The sequence below is a fragment of the Poecile atricapillus genome, chromosome 4 (genome assembly GCF_030490865.1).
Source record: "Poecile atricapillus isolate bPoeAtr1 chromosome 4, bPoeAtr1.hap1, whole genome shotgun sequence".
In the NCBI taxonomy this organism is placed as follows: Eukaryota; Metazoa; Chordata; class Aves; order Passeriformes; family Paridae; genus Poecile; species Poecile atricapillus.
This window is the reverse complement of record NC_081252.1, coordinates 52,919,674-52,944,097: the sequence shown is the minus strand read 5'-3', so window position 1 is coordinate 52,944,097 and position 24,424 is coordinate 52,919,674. Positions and strand designations below refer to the sequence as shown.

General features: G+C 38.9%; 1 protein-coding gene across 4 annotated transcripts in view; it reads left to right on the top strand.

Annotated features, from left to right (window-relative positions):
• Positions 1-24,424, top strand: part of LIMCH1 (LIM and calponin homology domains 1) — a 172,638-nt gene that overhangs the window by 98,047 nt on the left and 50,167 nt on the right. For 3 of the 4 annotated variants that reach the window (XM_058837311.1, XM_058837310.1, XM_058837309.1), the window contains exons 4-11: positions 1,371-1,477; positions 4,446-4,476; positions 7,412-7,522; positions 12,006-12,201; positions 16,486-16,735; positions 17,398-17,670; positions 22,157-22,447; positions 23,692-23,949. In XM_058837311.1, coding sequence (XP_058693294.1) covers positions 1,371-1,477; positions 4,446-4,476; positions 7,412-7,522; positions 12,006-12,201; positions 16,486-16,735; positions 17,398-17,670; positions 22,157-22,447; positions 23,692-23,949 — 1,517 coding nt within the window. The remainder of the gene's footprint in view (positions 1-1,370; positions 1,478-4,445; positions 4,477-7,411; positions 7,523-12,005; positions 12,202-16,485; positions 16,736-17,397; positions 17,671-22,156; positions 22,448-23,691; positions 23,950-24,424) is intronic. The other variant, XM_058837312.1, reaches the window with a different exon arrangement.

Genomic DNA, 24,424 nt, shown 5'->3' with positions numbered 1-24,424 from the left:
TCAACTGCTGCTCCTTCCCCCACTGGCTCCCCTCCAGAGCTGTTAAGTTTCAGCCAGGGAAGAAAGGGAGATTTGAACTCCTCTGAATTTCCAAGTCTGTGTTTTCTGTGGTGTGGCTGGCGAGCTTTGTGTGTGAGAGTGTTGGCATGCCAAGAGCCGCGGCGATTAGCATGCTGCTTGCAGAACAAACAGGGCAGCTCTCCCCCAGCCCCAGGAGAGGCCTGAGAGCAGATGTGGGCAGAGCCCTGCTCACCAATCCTGCTCACAGCGTGGGTAGGAGCTGAACTCCACCAGGCTCCTCTGCTTCCCAGTTTTATGGAAACAGGTCTCCACCACAAGCTGTGGATCTGTTCCTCTGTAACTCTTCATGTGGCAGCTTAGCTTGAGGTCTGATATGCGATTCCTCAAAGAATATCAAGCTGTACATTGTATCTTGTGCGCATATCTACCATTGCAGTTGCTGGTCTGGAAACATATATACCTAAAAACTTATTCTCTACTGGCCTGCAAGATTTATCCATGTAAAACATATTCACTGTAACAGAGGAGCTGTGTACATGCACGTGTATAAAACCTGTACTAACTGTATATGCACACATGCAGATTCAATTTCCTTGGTGCAAACCAGTGTCATTGCTTAGACTTGGTTTGAAAGAGACTTATATCAGTTTTTTACTTAGCCTCTCGTAGTTACTGACTTTTAATTTTTACACGTTGAAAGAGTAAACCTTCCATAAGAAGTGCTATGAAACTGAAGGTGTTTCTTTTTAGAGACAGTGTATGTGAAGTGTAGCTTCAAGGTTTTTATCTCAGGAGAAAGCCCCTATCTCTTTTCTCAGTGGCTTCTGACTGTTTACATTTGGAGAGGCAAGAGAACAATTATGTTAACTGGCTAGATCATATCTGGCATGCAAAGTGTTTTCTGAACAAATTGCTTGCTTAAATGGTGGCTGGCTTTTTCCTATCTACTCTTCCTGCTCCCTTCAAAAACCCTGCCTTTTCTACTCAGTAACAGGCTGAGGCTGTATGGCAGCCTCCAGCAGTAGGTGGAGAAATTAGTGGGCCTTTTTGAGTTACAAAAGCTGCCAACATCTGTGTTTGAAAAGAAACAAGTCAACAAGATTGTTGTAGTTACATATCTCAGAAAAAAAAAAGAAAAAGAAAAAGGTTTCATATGTGTCTGGTTTTCAAACAAAATCTACACTGACTTCTTAAATTATGTGACTGGAAATATCTTTGGTTCTTTATTAAGCTAATGATATGACTGTTCATGAGCAGTTACTGAATTAGAAAGAATTTGGTAAGATTGTTTTTTTTCAATTAAGGAAAGTTTAAAGTGTTGATGTTTTATGTTTTTTGTCTCTTTTCAGGATAATATCATATTATTCTTAAGAGGCTGCAAAGAACTGGGACTAAAAGAATCTCAGCTTTTTGATCCTGGTGATCTGCAGGACACATCAAACAGAGTAACCATCAAGTAAGTACAACAACAGTTTGTGACTAGCACGTTACAGCCTCAGGTGCATGTGATGCAATAGTAAATATTTAAGAATGAGCAAAAAGGCTATAGAAATTTAATTAATGTAAGACAAATAGAAAGCAGAGGTTTGAGAAACTTTCAGTGTTGGGATGAATAGATTGCTCTATTCAACAGGTTTTGTCCCAGAGACATCAACCACAGCTCTGTAAAATAGGACAACGCTTGGAGAATGTTCTCAGGCCTGTGATGTGACTCTTGGGGATGTCCTGTGCAGGGCCAGGAATTAGATTTGATGATCTTTGTGGGTCCCTTCCAACTCTGTGATTTTGTGAAAATACTGTCTTAGTTATGCAATGAGATTCTGAGAGACTTAGGGGTTTTCCTAATCTAAATTGATGACATTCTTTTTTTGACTGTCCAACTAATAAAATATTGCAGTCTGGGGGAAAAGAAGTCACAGCTTTGTTATTTCAGATGAAACTGTCCTGATGGTGCAATGTAAGACATTTAGAGGCCTCTCAGATTCTATGAGATGCAGACATAAGCATGGTCTCTTCACTTTCCTGCAAGATCTGTACCTTGAGACACACAGTAATTGGGCTGAGGAAGTCAGTGTGAACTGGAAATGCCACAGTTTAGGTAGTTTTTCACAAAGCCACACACCCACTACCACACAAATTTCCCCCCACCTTTTGAAAGAAAAAAGTACCCCACACTTCCATAAAATTAGCAAAGTCTGTAATTGGTGTTATTTAGAAGTTTTCCTGACAGTTTTTGGTCTATCATGTAATATTACAGATATAACAGAAGTTATTGCTTTACAGACAAACAAGTGCTGCTGACTTGATTTAATGGTTTAATTTCATTTGGCCAAAAAGATCATTAATGAAATCCTGTTAAGACATATCCATTTTAGAAAAATATATGGAAACAATTTACTACATTTCAGTAGCATTTTTTTATTTCTTTCTGGCAGTGGAAGCTGGGCAAGTTTTCATGGTGCTCAGCCATTGTCTGGGAAAATTCAAAGGCTCTGAAAATCTGGAGACACTCTGGAGAGTGTCCTTGTTTTAAGGAATACCATTATTTGCTCCTTCCCAAGTTTCTGGCTCTAACATGAGGTTCTTCTTGCCCACTACAAGGCAGTGGGTGGGGGCAATGTGATGTATTTCTTCTAAATCTGATAATATTTCAATGAAATAAGTTCGTCATGATGTCCTGTAAAATCATTACAATGATTGACCGGAGAGAGTTGAAAAACAATCTATAATCTTCATATAAAACCCTAACCTCCATATGAAACCAGAGAGGAAGAGTCTTTCTGATACAAGCCTTCATTTTTTGGGGTTGAGGATGGATGGAGTGCCTTGGTGGAGGCAGGTTGAGAGGCTTTGACTAGGGTGGAGCTCAGAGCAGAGCTGTTCAGTATGTCACTAAGTCAAACCTCGCATCATAAACCCTGCAGAACTGGCCTGGCCCTCTGCTGCATATGAGAGCTTCAGAGAAAGCAGCTGTGGAAATGAGCCAGATGTTTTCCTAGCACTGTCCAAGTTCACGCTGAGTAACTGACTGGAGGTGTACAAGCCAAGTCCATGACTGTTTTAGAGAAATATGCTGAAGGCTGTCTTCTGCTAGCTAGTTCCCAAGGCATGAAGGTGTTTTTCCCCCTTTTGAAGACTTTTGGGTGATTTCTTTAAACATGGTGAAAATATTATTTGTTCTGTGGTAAAGGATGAGTAGGACATTATTGCACATGCTTAAGATAATGACATTTTAACCTTTTTTTACCCATATAGATGTTAATTGAGGCATGTATTAGATCTATTTTTTGGATCACTCTGCTTATAAAAATTATGAGCTAATGCTGTAAGGAATTTTTTGTGACTTGTTAAACAAGTCTCTTTTCCACGGTTATTTTACTAAGAAAAAAACAAGGACTGTTCTATTTTTCTTATTTTGTGGGTATTAGTGGACAAAATTTTGGCTTAAAAAGATGTTATCAAAAATACTTGGTTTACCATTGCCTATATTTAGGCTTTTGTTGTTCTAACAGATTTGAATACATTTATTTTTGGTTTTTTCAGGTAAATTTTAATGCTGGAGTGGTCTTACTCTTATAGTAGAAGACAATTCCACTATGAATAATCAGGACACAATCTGTACTAAATCTCAAATAGTCTTACTTAGTTTTCAGCACCTAAATGTGATACGTATTTCCGTCATTTTTTTAATGCTTTCTTTGCTGGATTTTGAAATGTTGTTTATGTTTGCACAAACTTTGTACCTTGTTGTTTTTAACATAAAACTGCCTCTCTTCCATGAACATAAGAGAAAAAAATAAATTGAGAAGTTTATTGCCAATGTTCAGTCTGAGTGCTCAAGTATACGCTTGAAAAATAAATGTTTTCCACTGCACGCTCTGTTTTAAATGGCAGGGTCTTTGTTGCTTCATCCATTCACTTTGTTCTTTGTAATGTTTGTTTCCACAGAAGCACCCACAATATTTCCTTAATGTTTGGTGATGCCTCTTATGCTTGTTCAGTTGCTTCCAGAATCTGTATGGGTTGCAGAATCTGACTGCTGGATAACTGCAGAACATATTTTATCAGTGAGGACTTTTGTCTTCCTTTTTTAAGAAATCAGCAGCTCTGTTTAAAGGAAATATTTTGGCATTGTCCTACTTTACTGTGGGACCATTATAAACACATTTTCTTTTTGTACTTCCAGAATTCTAATTTAATGATTGAAATAATGGTGACAAAATACTCCCATGTTATGAATAAATGAATGTGTGAACTACATCTTCTTAGCTTTCATGTGTTTCCAGACAGCAGAAGCAGTCGGCAAGCTTTTGTTAGGGAAAATGTGATCTGCTGCATACAGCCTCTTGGAAACTATATCTACCTTCTGATTTATTTTTTTTTTTAATTTTTTTTTTCCCTTCTTTGTTTGTGTGTGCAAACAGGAACGTTGACTGTAGTAGGAAGCTGAAAAATGTAAGTAGATCACTTGGAGTTTTTCTTTTTGTCTGGTCAATCCTGCTATTGGCCTGATCAAGAATTATGTCAGTAAAAACTGAGTATTACTGAAAAGTCCTTGTGAACGCAAACCTAACTGGGTTCTGCTGGAAATTTAGGCAGAGCTGCTATGGTTAAGCAGCCTTATAATAGAAATAAAATGGAGAACATTTGTCTCTTCTTAGATACTCTTAGCTGAGCGACAAACAAAGTGATTTCTGTGCTGTCCAGTGAGGTGTTTGCTGGAAACAGTCTGATTTGATCATGAAGCCACACTTCTGTATCCCTTCACAAATATATAGGCATAGAGTACAGTTGCACAAAGCACTTAAAATGAACCAAAATTACTATTAAATTGGGATGCAAGGCCTAACTATCAGGTTTGCTAGCTTTCTCATTGTTCTTCCCAATAAATTAATGTTTCCCCAGAAAGACTATTTCTATTTAACTTTAATTTCCTGTTAATTTAAACTAAGGGCAATGGTATTGGATCCTGGACTTGTTAACTAGAAAAGAAAATGTCTGAACTTTGCTGGTTGGTCTCAGTTTAAAGCCTAGCAAGCTGTCTGTCCTTAGTTAGCTGTAAACTGGTATAATTTTTATTTGGCTCACATTCTTATATCCTGATAGGAAATGTCAAGATCTTTTCTAATAACTTTGAAAGCCAGTAATTATAACTGCTATGACTGGAGGTAAATAAAACCCCAAACAACACCAAAACCACCTCCCCCAAATTGTTTCATCCTGTCTTTCCCATCATCAGTAGAGTAGAATCTCCTTTATCCTGTAAAGAATTTTAGGGTAATAATTCAGCTTTGGTATTTTAACATTCTTTGTGGGGACTGGCTAAACATCTTTGTACAGATGTATTGCTTTAAAGGTGAAGTTTCAAAAGTATTCTCCATAATGTGCTTGTAGGCAGTATATGCTTTCCAGGTGCATGATCCTGCAGCCTCAGCCAGCCAGAATTGCTTGCAAATGTGAAATTTTCTGCCTTTTTTTTTTTTTTTTCAAATAAAGAAAGGAAAAATAGAGAAAAATATTACATTTTAGCAGAAATAAATAAAAAAACCAAAAATACCATAACCTTTCTCAATGAACTGAATGGCAAAATAAATCGGACAGCTTCCTGATTGCTAGAAATATTGTTATTTGCAAATATTTTCATTTAACTTGAGAACGTATACTGTAAGACTTTTTGCATTAAACTTGTCAAGTGGTGTTGGTTGAAGGAAAGCAGTTCAGATAAAGGTTTCAAGACAAAAAAAATCAATACTAGCAGCACCACCTCCTTTCATTCAGCACAGTAGTATTGATTTGGATGTATTTTTTTAAAAAAGAGAAAAGTTTTTGAACTTTATTTAAAATATTAGTTATTTCATGACGTGTCTACTACTTGTAAACTGAAAAAAAATATAAACTATATTTGTATATAAAATACATATTTTACATTATGTACCACAGGTTTTTTTAAACAGAAGGTCTGTATGATGCTGTATCCTGTCCTAGCAGTATCTCATCTGCAGTGCTGCATAATTTTGGACATTACAGTTAAATGAAAAATGAGGATGCTACAGCAAGTTGATAGAAAAGTCTAGCATGTTGCTGAGGAGGAATGTGGATGCATGTTTTAGGGAAGAACATTCCAAGAGATGTTTGTTCCCAGTGAAATCCCTCTGGGATTTTTGCTAGTCTTGTTTCCTTTAGTTCACTATATAGCACAAAATATATGGCCCTGTCCCACCAAAACATAAAATACAATATTTCAGTTTATGAATCTTTTTTTAATGCAGCTAATGGCAACAATTATTTATTATTTTTTGCATCTCTTTTCCACATCAAAATATTTCCTGTTCATTCTGCTGTTAAGTATTTTGCAATGTCATGGAATATGCTGAAATAATGAGCATTAAATGAGGAAAAGCACTAAGTTCTGGGGTGATGGTCTGTCATTTTTAACCTGTGCAAAACATGGAATTGAACTGCCTTTGATGAGCAGTTTCCAGTCCAAATAGCTGCTGCACAGGTATTATTAGAGACATTGCTCTAAGTGGAGACATATGTGGGTGGAGAAAAGGCTTTTCCCTGCATGGTATAAATGTCAGCATTTTTGGATGTATTGGATTTGACCCTCCTAAGCATCTCAATTTCTCATTTTCTAAAACAAGTGCAACACCAACAGTGTCAGGTCAGATATCTTTGCTATTTGCAAGAGCAGTTCTTGGTCTTTTTCCCCTCACAAGTTTTGTAGGGACTTTTGAGTTACAGAGAGGTATCAAGTCAGAACTTGAATGAAATCACTAACTTTTATGCTGTAGCCTGATAGAAATGACAAGATGCTCATGGCTTTTGATTAATCTTGGACTAAGCAATTCTTAAACTAGCAGAAGCCTGGAAATAAATGTTCCTGTGTCATCTGGTCACTTACATTAAGGTGATTAAAAATGGAACTCCTTTTTCTGTCCTTGAAATAGACACATGTTAGAGATGCTTTTAAGCAGGCAGACATTCTTGGTACTTTGTTTATTACCTTGGTCTTAATGGTTTTCATTAATGACTATGATGAAGTAATATTAGTACTCTTTAGGGATTTTTTTGTATCAAATTTACAAACATATTTGTGTGTGTCTTCTGGAAGTTTCAAATCTATCTAGTTTTTCTATTCAGATCCATCTTTTCTGTTTATTTTTCCAGGCAGACATAACACTTTTATTATTTTTATTAAAAATACCAAGGAGACAATATGTTAAGTCATATATTTTGTAGTTGCCTGATGTATTCATGTTCAGTTCTGATTTATAACAAAATCTTGTGCTACTGTGCCGTTTAGAAAAAATTAGTGATGTTGCAGGAAAGTACATTTATCTACAGGACTGTGTAGATGGCTTAAATTATTTCTTTTTAACTTCTGCAGGTATTAGTCACCATTTATTGGCTAGGGAAAGCAGCAAACAGCTGCACGTCATATAGTGGATCAACCCTAAACTTGAAGGAGTTTGAAGGCTTCCTGGCACAAATGAGAAAGGTATCTTTTTGTTATGTTTTGGGAATGGAAATTTACCTCAAATTATTACTCTGATGAATAAACTGTTCCTTGCTAAGTATGAGAGAGGGGGGGCTGCAGTACAAATTCCTTAGTAAATCTCTGCCTACATCAAAAATGTTTCTGATTCTACCCAATTCTGAAAACCGCTTTGGCAGCCAGCTTTGTGGTGGTATCAGTGATGCAGCAAATGATGACAAATAGGGCTTTAGAATTGTCACTCTTTCATCTTAATTTCCATGTGTTTTGGTTTGAATGACTTCATTAGACACCAAGTTTCAACTAGAAGAGCTGAGATTTGAAAGTAATGTGGTAAACTCAAAAGGGAATAATTTTTTTCTTCTTTAAAACATGCAGTCTCATGGGCAGCTTTTTTGGTTTTGTGTTGCAACATAAAGCATCAAACCAAAGGATCTAAATAAAGCTGAAATGGAGGAGAAGGAGATTATGTTTCACCAAGGGCATAGTTAGGATAAATCTGTTTTTGCCAAGGTCTGAATTCTGGTTGAAATCATATTTGGTGGCTTATGATGAGCTGATCCCTGTTGGAAGGGAAAAGCTGTGATTGCTGTAGAGTGGTTAGGGGATTTTTGGTTGAGCCTTCTAGCATGCCCTGAACCTTGACATCAGACACTTAACCTCATGGTTACTGCTAATGGTTAGCATGGATAACCAAACCTGCCTTTCTTTGGGATGGAAGGGGCAAGGAGCAGGTGTGGAAGAAGATTGGCAGCACCATGTCCTGGCACGGGGTGTGTTGGACATACTGCTCAAGAAAGGCTGTGCAGATACAATCTGCAGTCCACAAAGAGCCTCGTGCCTGCTATTCCCTCCCTGCCTCGGGTAACAGCCGTGTCATCACAGGTTTGGGGACCATGGGGAGACTCAGGTCTTCAGTTCTCCTTGAGCTCTGTGCTGCTGCAACTGTGCCAGCTGCAGCTCTTCATGCTGGGATCTCACAGGCCCAGCACCACTGGAGAGGAAGAAATGCTTGTCTGACTGACAGCAGCTCCCACCCCCTGGTGTGACTGGAGAACCTTAACTAGATGGGTAAAATTCCTGTTTGTGAGCCCAGTTCCTCTGAACAGTTAAAGAGAACACCCAGTTTCCCTGGAGAAGTTTATTTTAGTCTTTATTTTAATGAACTGTGCTTATCACTTGGGACTTTGACACTCATGAGAGACATGTCTGAGTCTAAGCAATAAGGAGATGAGTTGTTTACAAATAGAAGATGTGAAAAAGGAACAGTTTGTACTCCAAAGGGTCTGAAAGGTGAAACAGACCCAAAAAAGCGGGCTAGTGCAGAAAAATTGCCAAAGTGCAGGTTGTCACAATGTTAGTGCTGCATGGTATCATGATATTTTTTTTAATGTTTGATTTCACACCACAAGGCTTTTCTTTTTCCAGCTGATATTTACCCATGAAACTAATCATCAGAGCATTTTGGAGGTCCTCTCTTGAGCCCTTTTATGGGATGAAATAGGCTAGGGACAAAAGGAAGCATTCTCCAGGGAGCTGGTGGTCATGAAGGACCTGGCTGGGCATTGCAGAGTGCTGCAAATTAAGGACAAAAGTAAGAGGCTGGTACTTGATTTGTTGCAAACGTTGGAGCTGGGAGAAGAGTAGAGGTCACATAAAAGCTGAAAGCTATATATGCCTTTAATGCATAAACAGAGCATTTTGCAGTCCTGAAAAGTCTGATTTAGGGTGATGCTGTGTGAGGGCTGCTGGCGACTTCTTTTATCACATCCCTACTCTTGTACCCCTGCAATATTTCCCATTGGCAGTTGTGGGTTTGTATGTTGCTGCATTTGAAGAGGATTTGGTTGTAAAATATAACATGTTAATCATGCTGTGCAACACTCTGATGTTCTTTATAGCTGAGCTCGAGTGATGAAAAGACACTTTATCACATTCTCTGCTGGCTTTTTTTCCACAGAATTTAATAACTAAATCGACCATAAATTCAGTGTGGTTTAGTTTTTCTGTTGTAAATCCTCTCTACCCTCCTTTTTTAATAAGCAAATCAAAAGACAGCTCCAATGTAAGTTGTCTCGGACTCATCTTTTTCTACTTCTCTTGCTGAAGGGGATATTAATTTCTAATTTTATTCATGCTACTCTGTTTTTAATTTCATTAACTATTTGAGTACTCATTCTTCTTTACTTTTAAAACAGAAATTCCCAGTGACAAAATATCCATGGCTTTTTGATTATATTCAGTGGGTGGAACTTCCTGGACAAATGCATCTTGTATTTGGCAATCACGCTTTAACTGCTGGTCGGTGACATACTGTGTTTTGAATTAGATAATATGAAAGACTGATGTGCTGTTGTGTGTCATGCCGTGGTGCTATCGGTCCCACAGATAAGCACATTCCCACTGATAGCATTTGGGAGATGACGTTTGTCCGAGGCAGGACAAGTACCCGTCTGTGTGATGGCATTGTGTTGTGAGAGAGGCTTTGCCAAAGGGAAAGCTGTAAAGAACATGTTTACAGAAGTCTAGGATCCTGTCCTGGTGCCTGCCTCCTAATTCCTAGTGAGCAGCATGCAAAATTAACATAAACAGGCCATTGAAAGTAGGTTCTGCAGAACTCATTAGTTCACAATTGGACTGTTTTCAAACTCTGGAAGATAGTGAATGCGGGATGGGGCTTTTTGCCCAGTTGAAGTCCCTGTAGCTGCTGAGCAGTTCTGTGTCATTCAAATGCAGTAATTTAGGAAAATGGAAGTGTGCCTAAAGATTGAGAATAGCTGATTGGTATGAAGGGATGAGCGGATTTAAGGAATTTGGATTTTTTAAAAGATTTTTGGATCGTGTCACAAATGGGATTTTGATAGGATTTGTGGATTTTTTCTTGGCTGTGTGTAATTCATGCAGATTTCAGGGAGACAGATTTTTGTTGTCTATTGTTTCTATCAGTATTTTAGTTGACTAAACAGAACTGGGAAAGGAATTACATAGGATTTCTTACAACTTTTTTAGATGCATTTTATATTTTTTTTTTTAGAATATATTTTCACTTCTATTTACTGTGAGGTTACTTAATGGCATTACCACAGTTTAGCCTGGCCTTAGGCGACCTTTGCCGCTGCCCTTAATGTGGTATTTTGGCAGATTAGTGGTGAGTGGCACTAATTAGGCCTTCTTCCTGAAAAGTTTTCAGGGCGTTTGGTCTGATGTCTCAGTCCCTCTTGTTCAGCAGGGGGGTGTTGGTGTATTACTGTGGGCTCTCCACTCTCCATCTCTTTTCCAGCAAGCCCGCTTGTTTGTGGAGGCACAGCAGACTGTGGTATTCCGGATTGATCTTCTCATTGGCAGTACCAGTGACGGGTAAAACCTTAGCAGTCAGGGACAGTGGGAGCTCTGCTCAATATAGCCATTGTGCTCCAGCTAGTGGTAAGCAGGGGGTGCTTCTTAATTAGGAATTAATATTCAAATTCTTCTGGGGAAAAAAAAAAATCTCACATTCCAGCCTCTTTGGGTCACAAAATGTCAGCTTGATAATGGCACCCACATCTCTGACTTTACTTACTGTCGGGGGACAAAAATACAGATTTATCTCTGAACAAACATAGTTATTTTTGTTTTTTCTCAGTCTGTGTGATTGTAATTAATGTTAAGATACTCTCTAAAACAAGGGATTTATTATAATGCAAGGGTGAGGATGGCTTCTATTGACCTTTCCCTCTGCTGGAGTTTCAGTGTTTTAGTATGTGCTGCTTGCACTGGAAAGAATTTATAATCACAGGGCTGTCAAAGACAGCCATTGTTCTCCCTGCTCTGAACATGTGGGTCAGCTACAAGTGCTTTCATATCCCCCAGAGCCAGGAGCTGGCAAAGAGTAAAGAGCACAACTGAATTCTTCTGAGGCATCGGGAAAAGCATTTTGCATATTTTTCATTGCTGATTGCTTGAGAAAGACATCCCTCTTTCATAACAGGAATTTCTCTTCAAGGTAGACGGAGGCTGGGGCACACTGCTTTATTATTTTGCCGAGCTGAAGCAGCAACAACAAATTCTGTCTGCTGGGGTCCTGGCCAGATACAATAGATGGGCAAAGAGAGGCGGGGGGCTCTTTTGGAAAGCAGCAAACTTAAACCTGATGCAGGCACGATGTTAAAGTTGTAGTGCCTTTGGCTGTGCTATGGACTGTGGACGACAAGTCAAGTTTCAGGTTACTTTCACTTTTGATCAGTTTATTAACTGGTCTGTTGGAACTTTTTCTCAGTTCATTGTGCTCATCTTACAAGTGTAGTTTCTTCTTAAACAGCATAAAACTGGGTTGTTGCAAGCTTGCGCTTTGTTTTGGAGGGAAGAACGGGCAAAAACCAAGGAAACCCTTTTTTGGGGAGGAGACTTTTAGTATTTGGGAAGATGCTTTGTTTTCTGATGTGTAACACATCTCACGAGTATGTCAGTGCATTCTGTATGAAGAGGTTCCTGCTGTATTTCCATGTAGGAAACAGAGGATATTGAGAGCCCCAAGCGCAGCATTCGTGACAGCGGCTATATAGACTGCTGGGACTCGGAGCGCAGTGATTCCCTCTCCCCGCCTCGCCACGGCAGAGATGATTCCTTTGACAGTCTGGACTCCTTTGGCTCCCGCTCGCAGCAGACACCGTCTCCAGATGTAGTGCTCAGAGGGAGTAGTGATGGTAAGTACCAGTCACAGTGCGGCACATGCATAACATTGTGGCATGAAAGTATCACTTCTGGAATAAATGTGCCATTCAGAAGCTGCACACAGCCTCTGAATCGGGAAAATCCCGTGGGAGAACTTCTCTGCAAATGCTGATTTGTGCTCCCTGAGGTGTAGATGACTTTGCCAACAGCTTACCTGAAGTTTGTCCCAAGATATTGTAGCATTGGGAAATGAGTTACATCATTGCAGTGTACTTTTATGATGGGAAAAATGCTTTTCTGGGTTTTGGTGTAAGCGGATGCTATGCAGATTCATTTTAACTTGCAAACTAGGCTGAAGCAAGAAATAAAATTACAGAAACAGGGTGTAGTGAATTGCAGGGAATAAAATGTTTGCTTATGTAAATGCAGGGCAGATGAATGACATGGGAATATCTTGAGAATGTCTGATACTTGACAGAGTTTTGAAGTCTGATGTACAGCACTTTATCAAATATTATATATGTTTTTATGGCATATAGAAAACTGAGTAAATTAATACCTCCCAGCATCAGAGTTTTGTGTGTCTCGTCTGTGAGAGGACAGGCAGCTCTAGGCATACAGAGGAGCTGCTGCTGCTTCTCTGCCATTCTTTTCTGATTGAAAAGGTTCTCAGAGGCTTGTAAACACAGCATGCTGGATGAAGAAAGATTTGCATGCTCCAAGGTGTGGAGCATGCACTTAGGTTACTTGTCATGAGCAGGATTCTGGTTTAGGACAAAAGGATACATGATGGAGGCTCTTTCTGTGCAATTACATTCCTGCAGATGAGTAAGTCAAACTTCATCATCAGATGAAGTTATGTTGCACACATGAATCACTTTTCCTTAGTAATATTGTTTATTTAATTTTAAAAGGAAAGACAGGAAGACTTTTTGGTAGGAACCAGATGTTCATACTGCTTTTGGCAGTGTGAAAGAAACTGGTGCTAATCGTAACCGGACACATGAGAAATTTCCTGAGGTGATGGGGAACTCCTTAGAACTGGAAAGCTGTCAGGGAGGGCTGGTATCACAGTAAAATTGTGAAAGAGCTCTGAGAAAACCAGAGCTAAGAGCTGGTCTGCTGTTCTAAGTGGCCTGTGGTGTTTGGGCTGGTTAACCATCCAGAACCAGCTACTGGGGCTGATTCCCTGAAACAGCCTCATGACCCCTCAGACACTAAGCAGAGCACAGACTCCACATTATAAAACACTTTTCTGCCTTCTCAAATGAGACAAGCATGGTGTTGGCAAATAGAAACACATGTCCCGATTGAAAAGTGTTGCTCTGTCCTGGATGCTCAAGGGATGTCCAGTGTCCCTGCTTACTTAGAGCTGTTACATATGTCCTGTTGATGCTTCCTGTCAACTTCTGCTGTATTATCAGATGTTAGAAAGGTTTTGTGATTGTCTGCCACAGATTGTTTGCTAAGACATATTATCTTGTCACATTCCTGAGTCTGCAACAAACACAAAATAAGATGAAAGCACACAAAGCTTGTTCTGAAAAATTAGCCTTTAACCAGGGTGCGTGCAGATGCTGTGTGCACGTGTATGACTTGTCCAGCCAATACTTTCTAATGTGTCCTGTTTTCCCTGCTTACTACTGCCATAACTTCACAGCTGTCTCCTCCAACAGTTGCAGGTGAGGTGTAACTTGGCTGACCTCTTTTATGTTGAACCTCTTCCTGTGGTCCCAGCAGGCCAGTGTTTTAGCTGGGAGCAGTTTTTGAGAGAAACAGTATATTGGACTCAATGATCTTAGAGGTCTTTTCCAACCTAAACAATTCTGTGATTCTATATGCAAAGTTGGATGTAGGAAAACATTTTGCTTTCATTACTCCTTTCTCCATTCAAATAGGAGCTTTATAAACCAAATAAAATTATTGTGAACTAAAGCTATGATTCCTTCCACTCCTAGGGAAGAAAAAAGCCCAAATGGATGTTACTTAAGTGACTCTAAGGTGATTAGGTGGAAGCAGTAAGTAATACTGCCTTCACAAATGCCATCTGTGATTAGTCTCACCATTGAGGAACTGCTCTGGTGTCCCATGTAGAGCCTGACCTTTAGCAAAAAAATAAACAAAACCAGTGGTAGAGTAGAACAGTTATTTAAAATACAGTAGAATTGCAGAGGCTGAACTGCCTATAGAGTTGCCAATGAATAAAATCCTCTGCTTGGCCAGCAGTTATGCATGGATCCTTTTAGGAAGGATCTTTGCATGTCTATAGTGTGCAATTGCTTGTTACTAGTTGTGGAAACTGCTGCTGTTTCTACTTGGAAATGCAGAACAACAAATTTAAGGCTATAAATGTAGAGCATAGCTGCATCTTCCATTCGGTCCTTTGGCTTCAAGTATTTTTTTTTTCCAAATTTGAACTGAAAATAATTTAATGAGTAAGATATGATTATTAAAGAATCTGTTTTTCTTTGAAGTGCTTAGCTTGGGGATGCTGGTAGGCACATCAGTAATGAGGAAGAGAAGTGTGTTCTAATTCCTCTGCCACTGTGGTTATCCATTTCAGCATTTCTGTTTGCCAGTTCAAGACTGGTTTTCATGTGTTACAGAAATAGACACCAGAGCAAAGTCAAAAGCAATCAGAATACCAAATAATAATAGGGGATCTTTTTCTTGTGTTTTACTTAGTCTGTGCTCTGCTCTGTCTAATGACACTACAGCCCTTCAAACCTCAGCTATCCTCAGACACCCATGATTCTGTGATGGTATCTCCACTTTTTATTTAGAAATAGATTCGGGGTACCAATTGTGGTGCTAATTTTCATAAGATCATAACAAAAATAGTTCAAGCAAAAGATTACTGACAAAAAAGTGAATTGTGATTTTTGTGTAACACTCATTTCCATTGTGTCATGTCTTTTCCTACTTTTCCTTTTCTTCATCCCTCTCCAAGCAAATCATGAATAACTCAATCTACTGCAAAAGCTCTTTACAAATAACATTCCTAGCATATTTTGACCTCTTTTTCTTCCCCCACTTTGAATTATACACAAGCTACTTGTGATTTTTATGACTTAATTGTTTTCAGTTGTTCAGTCTGTAGCACAGTGAATTAGCTATTAATTTACTAGTGTTTTGAATTAACAAGAGGACACAACCTGAGTAGCTTCCCTTCACCCTAAAAGGGGAACAGTTAATTGCATATGCAAGTGCTGAAAAGGGGCCAAGGACCAGAGACATCCAGCTCTACAAAGCTTGGAGAATACACAAATACTGATGGGACAAATGGCTGAACACACTCCATTTCACTCTTCAAACCAGGGCCCATGATAAGGTTACACTGCTGGGAGAAAACTATTTGCATAACTTCTTTGTGAATTATTTTTAAAGGCTCATGACAGTGCAGGGAATCTAGTGAATGTCTATGAAGTGGCTTCCAAAAAGGGTATGAGAGCAGTTCCACACTGCAAATGCTCTTTAGGGTGTTTCTCCTACAATTTGGGAGTTTCAAGTCAGAAATTTGCCTGATTTTCAGTGTCTTAAATTGATTAAAATATCAGGAAGATTTGTTCATTTGAACACCAGCTCTGCTAACCTCGTATCTTATTCTCTCCAGCTCTTGATTTTTCTCTGCCACTATTTGTTCTCTGTACTTATCTAACATCAAAATCCTGAGATTGCTTCCTTCTCTCGTTGCACCTTTCCATCTGGGGACCAAATCTCTGTCTATTTTGCAGTGTGCTAGATCGATTGACTAGGCAACCAGTGAGACTGGAGAGAGACCATCGAGCCTTCTGGTCCATAGCAGCTGCTGCTGTTCTCAGGTTTTGACCAAAGCTGATGCTGTCTGTGTTCAAACTGCTGTGTTAATGTGTGTGTAGAAACCTCCACATATTCCTGCCATTCTGAAGCTATACAACATGGAACCTTTCTTTGCTTGTGCTTGAGCCAGGCACATACTAGTCTAGGTTCAAGACTGTTAATCAGGTGACATGTCTTTATGTACAGCTAGGGGACATCTGGGCTTTAGGTAAACTTCTGTCCTATGTGATAGACAAGTCTGGCTTGGTTTTAACCTAAGGTTTTTTGATGTGGCCTGTGGTTGAAGATGAATTTTTCAGGGAATGATGGAAAAAAGTTTGCTATCTGTTAGATGTTATGCCTACATAACAGTGACCAATTTTAAAATAAAAATGCAGGTAAAAGTGGCTAAATGTAATTTTTGGTGGTGCCTTCTCTGATTTATAGTTTAAAAATAACCAAAACAACTGAATGAAATGGATGAAAATAAAAAGAATATTTTTCTCCTTCCTCACTAGGGAGAGGAAGTGACTCGGAAACTGACCTGCCACACAGAAAGATGCCAGATGTGAAAAAAGATGATATGTTGGCGAGGCGGACCTCACACGGTGAACCTAAATCAGCTGTGCCTTTTAACCAGTACCTCCCAAACAAGAGTAACCAGACTTTCTATGTACCTGCCCCGCTTCGGAAAAAGAAAGCTGAACGGGAGGAGTACCGAAAGAGCTGGAGCACAGCAACTTCACCTCTAGGAGACAGACCTTTCAGGTAAGATTGGCCTGTCCACCCTCTCCTTTCCTCAGTGATGATGCTTTAACACTGCCTCAGTTTTCATTCTTTTCACAAGGTGTATGATGCTGTAATGAATATGTTGCTGGTGTGGTACTGATAAGTAATTTTTAGCAACTGGCGAAGCTAGTAAAAAAGCAACAAGTGGAAAATCATTGTTGTGATGTCATTATTTACCCATCATATATGTATAGCTTGTGTTTGACAAGATGTTGATTAATGTAAGTAATGTGGATGTTGACTCAAACCCAAGGCTGGAAAAAACTGTTCTGGACAATCTGTTTCAGTTCTCAAGACAATTACTGACAAATGATACTGAAAAGTAATGTTTTATTTATTTACCCAAAATAGATAATATTTTGCTATTTTTTTTTTAAAAAAAAGGAATTTATTTTTATGTTGTATTTAATACACCAGTATGGCTTATATACCTGTGACTCTGTGTGTGACTCTGCATGTTGGTTTTGTCAACTAACACTTTTGATTTGGACTGAGAAGCAACTTCCTTTAAAGAGCATAATTATCTTCCCTGATTATTCACCAGAATTCATCCTCTGGCATCTTGATTTCAGCAAAATGTGCTTATAAGTGTATATGTTTTAGGCACAGCCTTCATTAAACTACCTTGTATAATTCAATAGCAAACCCCACCCTGAAACCATAGAAGAAGAACTGAATGAAACATCAGGACTGTGTGAAAAGGAGAAAGTGGGCTCCATGGCTCCTGAAACAAGCTCCCTTAAAAATCAGTTAGGTGTGAGTCAAAGTGAAGAAAACTCCACAGACCAGCCTCCTTCATGTAGCGCAAAGGAAACATCAGCACCAAAGGGGAAAGATGTGGAGGAGATCAGAAAGTTAAGAAGACTTGAACAAGCTGGTATTAAGGTCATGTCAGCAGCCCAGCGCTACGGCAGGTTAGCCCATTGGTGTGGGAAATTGTGCACGCTTCACAATTTGAGGATTGGCTGAAGTGTGGGCTTCCTAGATCTGCTACGATTTCACATCTCCTAACAAAAATCCAGTCTGCTAAGCACTCACAATTGCTAGTGATGGTCTTGGTCTGAAAAAGCTTGTGGTGTGGCAGCTGTGGATTGCAGAATTGTATGATGCTAACTGCATTTGTGTTGAGAATTTGTATTGTCTTACAGCATAATGTAAACAGGCTCCAGAAAAACTACTACACAGACTACTTGTCACCTTCCACTTAATGCTTTCATATATTTAATAAAAATATATAGAAATCTACATTAAAAATGCCTAGTCTAGGTAAAAGTTTCAGAAATTCACATTACTTGTTGCTAGTGGGATGGTTTTGTTTACTGAACCACACTTTTTATGTGGTTGATATTTCTAGATGTGTTAATAAATGATACATATATTTTTAATGGTAGGAACTGTAAAAGCACAGTGCTTGTTAACACATGTACCAGTTAAAGTGGAGGCATAGTTCAGCAGACATGATTTGACTGACTTTGGATTGGAATATATGTAGGTATTCACTTACTACATGTGTTATTTATTTTTTGATTTTTGTTCATTTTGGATATTTCCTATTCCTTAACTTGAGAGCTGAATGATGGCTAGGTTCACAGCCCATGCCTTTTCATCGTCTCTTCTACTCATGGGGATGACCTGCAAAGTAGAGTTTTAGCTAACATGTCAGAAGATTAGGCACTTATAAACGATCAAAATGGTCTGGCTAAAAGGTAAGTGTCCAAATGTCCTCCTGTCCAAAACATTTTGTTTTGGGCTGTGGGGTGAAATCCTAACAGTGAGTAGTTTAGCAGATGCTGGTCTACAGTCTGGGCTTTGAAATGTAGTAGGAAGAAGTGCAGCTCGTATGTGGTACAGGTCAGTGATAGGTGCAGTGCAGCTGGTGTGCAGCCACACACAGATGTGCCATATGCAGATGAAATAGTCACAGAGTATATGCTGTCCCATGTCCTCAGGTCTGCTTCACTGCTGTCAAACTGTACTGAACCAGTGTTCATGTCTGATTGACGGGTATTACTTTTGACAAAGTCCAGTACTAATGATGAGGAGCTATCTGGCATAAATTAGTTCTTCAGCCTCACTTAGTGCGCTAATTGATTTGGAATCCATATACCAAAGGAGTATTACCAAAATCCTACTCCGAGTCCAAGGCTGTAGTATTAATGGTAGTAATGTGGTAATACAGTAAAATGTAGTCACTGCTTATGTTTAGCAGTGCATAACAAACAGTTCTGTTCGCTTTTGGTGAATGCTCACCATGTTGAGAGACCCTTTTCCAGATCCATGCTTGATCTACTGCTCTGATGTCCACAAAGGAAGGCTGTGTGAACAAACACGTGGTTCTTTCCTTGGACAATCTGTTGTCCTTACAGGCCTTTTGGAGAAGGGAGGAGAAACAACAATTTTTCTTCCTTGCTCTCAGTGGAAGCGACTTGTGGAATTTGGCAGCTGGAAGAAGGAAGAGATGATAATTTTCTGTCCCAGCTAAGGGTCAAAGAACTTTGTAACCCAAGCATCACAGTAGTGGAGCTGGAGCCTGCTTCTGGGGATTGTAGGAAAACACAGCAGAAAAGGCACTGGGAACAGAAGTCTGTAAGGAAAATCCTTTTTATGTGAAAGTGGAAGAATAGTGGGTGAGAAGGGAAGAGTTTAGTAGTGATGCTTTAGAATACAGGGGAGAGTTTAATCGTATTTCTTAAAGTTTTACTATTCTTCTCTGAACATCTCCATATTATCCCTCTTCTTGCCATCAAATTCAATTTTCCATGTACTAAAGGCACTCAGCAATTCTCTATCCTTCTTGTTTCTGTATTCTGATTTTTTTTCTTCCATCCCTCTTATTCCCTCATCTTTGATTCCAGCCTTTCTTTTTAATTTTTTTTCACCTGAGGTTGTCAGTTTTATTTTAGTTCCTTTGAGCTGTTTACAGGCTGTTTTCTCTCAACTTATTGACCTCTGGAGGACACCCACTGTGACTTTTGAGTTCTACAAGGCATCTAATTGTTCCCAAAGCTTAAACTCAGTAGGGGACGTTTCTGAGTCCTGGACAGGAAAGACTTGAACTTGTATGCAAATGTATTTTTTTGCTTGGAGTCTAAGTGCTTGTCTCCATTGCTGTACCATGTTCTAGGAAAGAGTTGCTTTAGTTAGCTGAATTATATGTTATACAAATGCATGTCAAAAAGTAATTCTCCTTCCCAAAAGAATTGTCTCTTGCATGTTGTTTTATTGATATGTTCTCCTCCTTGCTTGCTTATTGACTGCACATCTGTCTTTTAATTACGGTATCGTATAAGCAAGGTAAGGATCGCATTCATGGAGGCACCCTAAAAAGAGAATAATTAAGTGTGTTTAAAGAGATGATGGAGAGGAGAATTTAGAGAGAAATGTGAGCAAGCATTTATGATATGTTTGTTGAAAAATAACATGGACTCTTACCTTGACAGAGCATAGGGATCCAAAACCCTTCCATTGTTCTGAAATGCAATATAAGGATGTATGAGACCTTGCTTCAGGGAGTGCAAATGCCTGCAGTCACTTTGGAAGCACCTGCTATACCAGCATCGACCTATTTACTGTTTCTGCAACAGCTGGGGCTGGGTGTGCAAAAGCAATTTGCAGCTAAATCTACTATTTAGTCTTTGATATCTATACTGTGGTAAACTGACCTTAAAAAAACAAAACAAAAAACACTTTTGAAATGATCATAAACTGTTTCAGGAGACCCCAAAACGTCACAGCTAATCTTTGATTCAATGAAAAAAATAGTAAATGAATGGAAAACATTCTCAACCTAGAAACTGATTACTGAAGTCTAGTTACATAGTGAAAGCTGTAAGTTTCTCATTGCAATGACTCATAGTTGCACTTTTGAGTACTATAACTCAATATTTCTTCATTGCCAAAAACAATGCTTTCAGAATACTACACTTGGTGCTCTCAGGCTTCACTAGCATTGGTGGATGTGAGAATGAAAAATCCAGCAGTTTTTGCTAAACAATCACTCGGTAAGCCAGCTGTTTCTGAAGCTGTTGTGAATACTCATGAGGAAAAGGGACAGCAGTTCCCATGTGGAATGCTATTGGCCATTGTTGTTCTGTTGCCTTAAGTGAAATCTTGATCCTTCAGAGAGATCTAAGGAAAAAGTTGCCTTTAGCTAATTTGACACCATACTCTCCACATCACTAACAGGGAATCCTGTGTTTTGTAGCATAAGAAGGCAAAGGCAAACTGTTTCATATGTTCTTTGAGCCTGAGCCAGGCTGGGCTGTCAGGGATGGTTTATGGCTTCCCCATAAGTTTCTCCGGCAACTTCGTGGAGCAGTAGTTTGAAAGGGCAGCTGAGAACTTAAAATAATGGTGTATGTAGTGGGTTTGCAGGTATTTAAAATGTTTTAAATGCTTTTAAAAAGCACTCTTTATATTTAAGATAGTAAACTCAGAGCAGCCCCTGAGCTATTTAGATTTGCTTTCTTAATGCCAGTCTGTTTAATCCTTTGTGATTCCCTCTGTTTCACTTTGTACAGCAAGGTGTGCTACATGACAGAGCAAGTGCCTACAAAAGTACTGCATGGAACAGCTCTTGCTGCCCATATTCCTAAAATATCAAAACGAACAATTAGATCTTTAAATGTGGGAGTTGCCTAGCTCCTGCCATCTGTCTTTTCAGTTTGCCTGAGAGTATTGACCCTTACAAGCTAAAATAAGCTTAATCTTTATGGGTACCAGCTGTCAAGTGTCTTTATTGCCATAATCTTCAGTAACAGCAAGGCTGTGTTGATAACAGTTGTGCTTCTGATGAAGGCAGGTGGCAATGTTTTCCAGCATGCCAGTATCACTGGTGTGCTACCATTGCAGCCACTGTACGTCAGCATTGACATAGGGGGCTTATTCTGTGTGAAAGGAAAGGTTAATTAGGAAAAGAATTAATCATAGTGCATGTAGGAAGAAAGCAGTTAAGTGTACTAGGGTAGACAGCCTCAGTGATTACTCAGATGAGGGATTTTTTTAATAGAGATATTAAGAAAAATGCCAAATATCTGATATTTCAGGACTAAGCAACATTTGCCAGGGATCAGGTATTTGTATCACATTTCCTCCTTTGCTTGAAGTGTTCAAGAAGTTTGATACTGCCAGTTATGGCACTACATTCACTGCATCTCGTATGCCAAAATTTGTTCTTACTCGTTCTTCCAGCTATAGGTAAAATAAATAAAGGTGCAACACGCTGATTTTTTTTATATAAAGTCTTTGTGGATTTGCTACTTCTATATGATAAGATAATCTAACAGCAGCTCAGAGCATATTTGATTAACTGTGCATGCTTTTTAACCTGGAGATGGATGCTGCACTGCTCTCTTCTCCCCTGGTGAATCAAGAGCTTTATTTAATTTTGCTCTGTGTCAGTAAAAAGCCAATATGTGAAGACAACGGAAGCACCCCAGACATTATCCTTCGCAAGGACAACCCCTTCATGACATATTATCAAGGAAAGGATTCTGGTTCAGAAGATGAAGCAGCCAGCAGAGTTCCTGATTTAGAAAAGGATGACTTTGCCACACGGAGAGCCAGAATGAATCAACCCAAACACATAGCTCCATTTAACTCCTTTTTAGTTGGACCCTATACAAGTAAAGAGAAAGGTAAACTGGAAGATGTTAAAAAGCCATTGGAGATGGAAAAAAAGGAACATGCAAGGTGTGCATTCATGGTCTTACTCTTTCAATTATAATGCTTAATTTCATCATGATATGTTACTGTATAGGCCTAAAGCTCTCTTGACTACAAAAAAAAAACAACTTAGAGGTTACAGAAAATGCAAATGCTTTATCATAAAATGAACCAAACTTATTTTTTGTTAGAATATGAGGAGAAGTTTTAATTGGCTGTGAATTTAAATAAAATAAAGGCAGGACACTTTTGTTATCTAAGCTCATGAGACAGATCATGAGTGTGAGTAGTGGAGAATAAAGTTAGAAAATATGTTTTTCATCCCAGCTCTTTTTCTGAACTCCTTCAATGCATTTTCTGATGCATTTCTTTAATCTCATGTTCTTTCAATACCCTGCATAAAACACAGACCAGATGAGAATTTAGTTAAGGCACTGAATATATATGCCTGCTACACTGCATTGAATTATATTGCACCTGGTCCTAATGTGTGTTATGCAGCCTTGGTTTGGGAAATGGATCAGGGGTCACAAGGCTTCAGCCTAGAAAATCTCTTTTCTTCAGTTCACTGATACAGGCCTTTAAGAAGTTGCTTAAAACAAATACTTGCTAGGTAGAGATCTTTTTCAGGAAACAAGTCTATTTGTTTTATTTGTGCAAACAAATGTGATTCTAGATAAAACCACTATATACACATGATGGGCAACCTTGACTGTAACAACTGAAATGTTCATAAAACTTCTAATATTTAGGAGCTCTTTTCAGTTTTCAAATGTGACATTTAGTTGCTGGTAATTTGATTATATTAACATTTTCTAATGACCAGTTTGACAGGACATCTGAGGAGCACCTAACCAAATTTTAATAGTCCAACGCTATTGACATGACTCTTCAGATCAAAGAGATCTTTGAGAGCAAAACCTGAATTCACTGTGTGAATAATATGCAAATGAGATATTTGTAACTACTTGAGAGAAAGCTAATTGCAGAAATGCTTAATAAAGTAATAATATAAGGATTTTTCTTACTTGAGCTGGGAATAGAAGTTCACGTGGAGAAGCGGTCTCAGTAGTGCATGAGTAGGGTAGCATAGCTGAGAGGTTTGAACTTCAAATGATTCATTCCATGTTTACTTCCTAAAATTCGTGTGAAAGTAATATTATAAATTCAGTTTTATCTTCTTAAGCTCTGAACCTCTTCTTTTGATACTGATTTATAATTGCTTCCTCAAAATATCTTTCCTTGCTGAACTGGAATGTACATTAAATTAGAAGAAGACGGGTGCACGTGACATCAGTAAGGCAAATAGTTACAAACAAAGAGAACTCACTTCTGCAAAATAAGAAGACAGAGGAGGAGGAGGAGGAACAGCAGGTGAAAGAGCTTGATAATGAGAGAGATGATTTGGTGAAACAGAAATCTCAAAGCATCCTTCCTCAGTTACAAGAAGATGTGCCTTTTGTCAATGCTTCTATAACAAAAGCAGATCTGGAGACCTGGAAAAGACTGAAACTGTCAGGGGAGTCCAGGTATGGTTTCTGCTTGCGGACAGGATTGGCAAGCTGGAAAGCATGTTTAGTTTGCCACAATCTGCTGTGTGTGCTTGTGATTTTAAATTTGAAGAATGCCTTGTTGACAACCAGTCCTTACCTATTTCAGTTTTCAGAAGGAGTCTAAAAATCTGTACAGATATGCTATCCGTCATTAAATGAAAGCACGTCCATCATTTAGAGCACAATAGTAGTTTCACGGTCACTTTTCTTGTGGATACTCTTAATACAATATCAGAAAGGTCCTTCTTGTCATGTGGCTGAATTTGCTTCGAAGCTGCCTGAAGTTGAACAGCACAAAGTTCCAAGTGCCACTAATACACTAGCAACTACATTGCTCCTTACCAAGCTGTCTTCAGGACTTGGGAATATCACCTGAGGATCAGCATCTTTGCATTAATGTCTCTGTGCTAGTTCAAGACCTGAGCTGATACATCAGCAGAGCATTGTACTC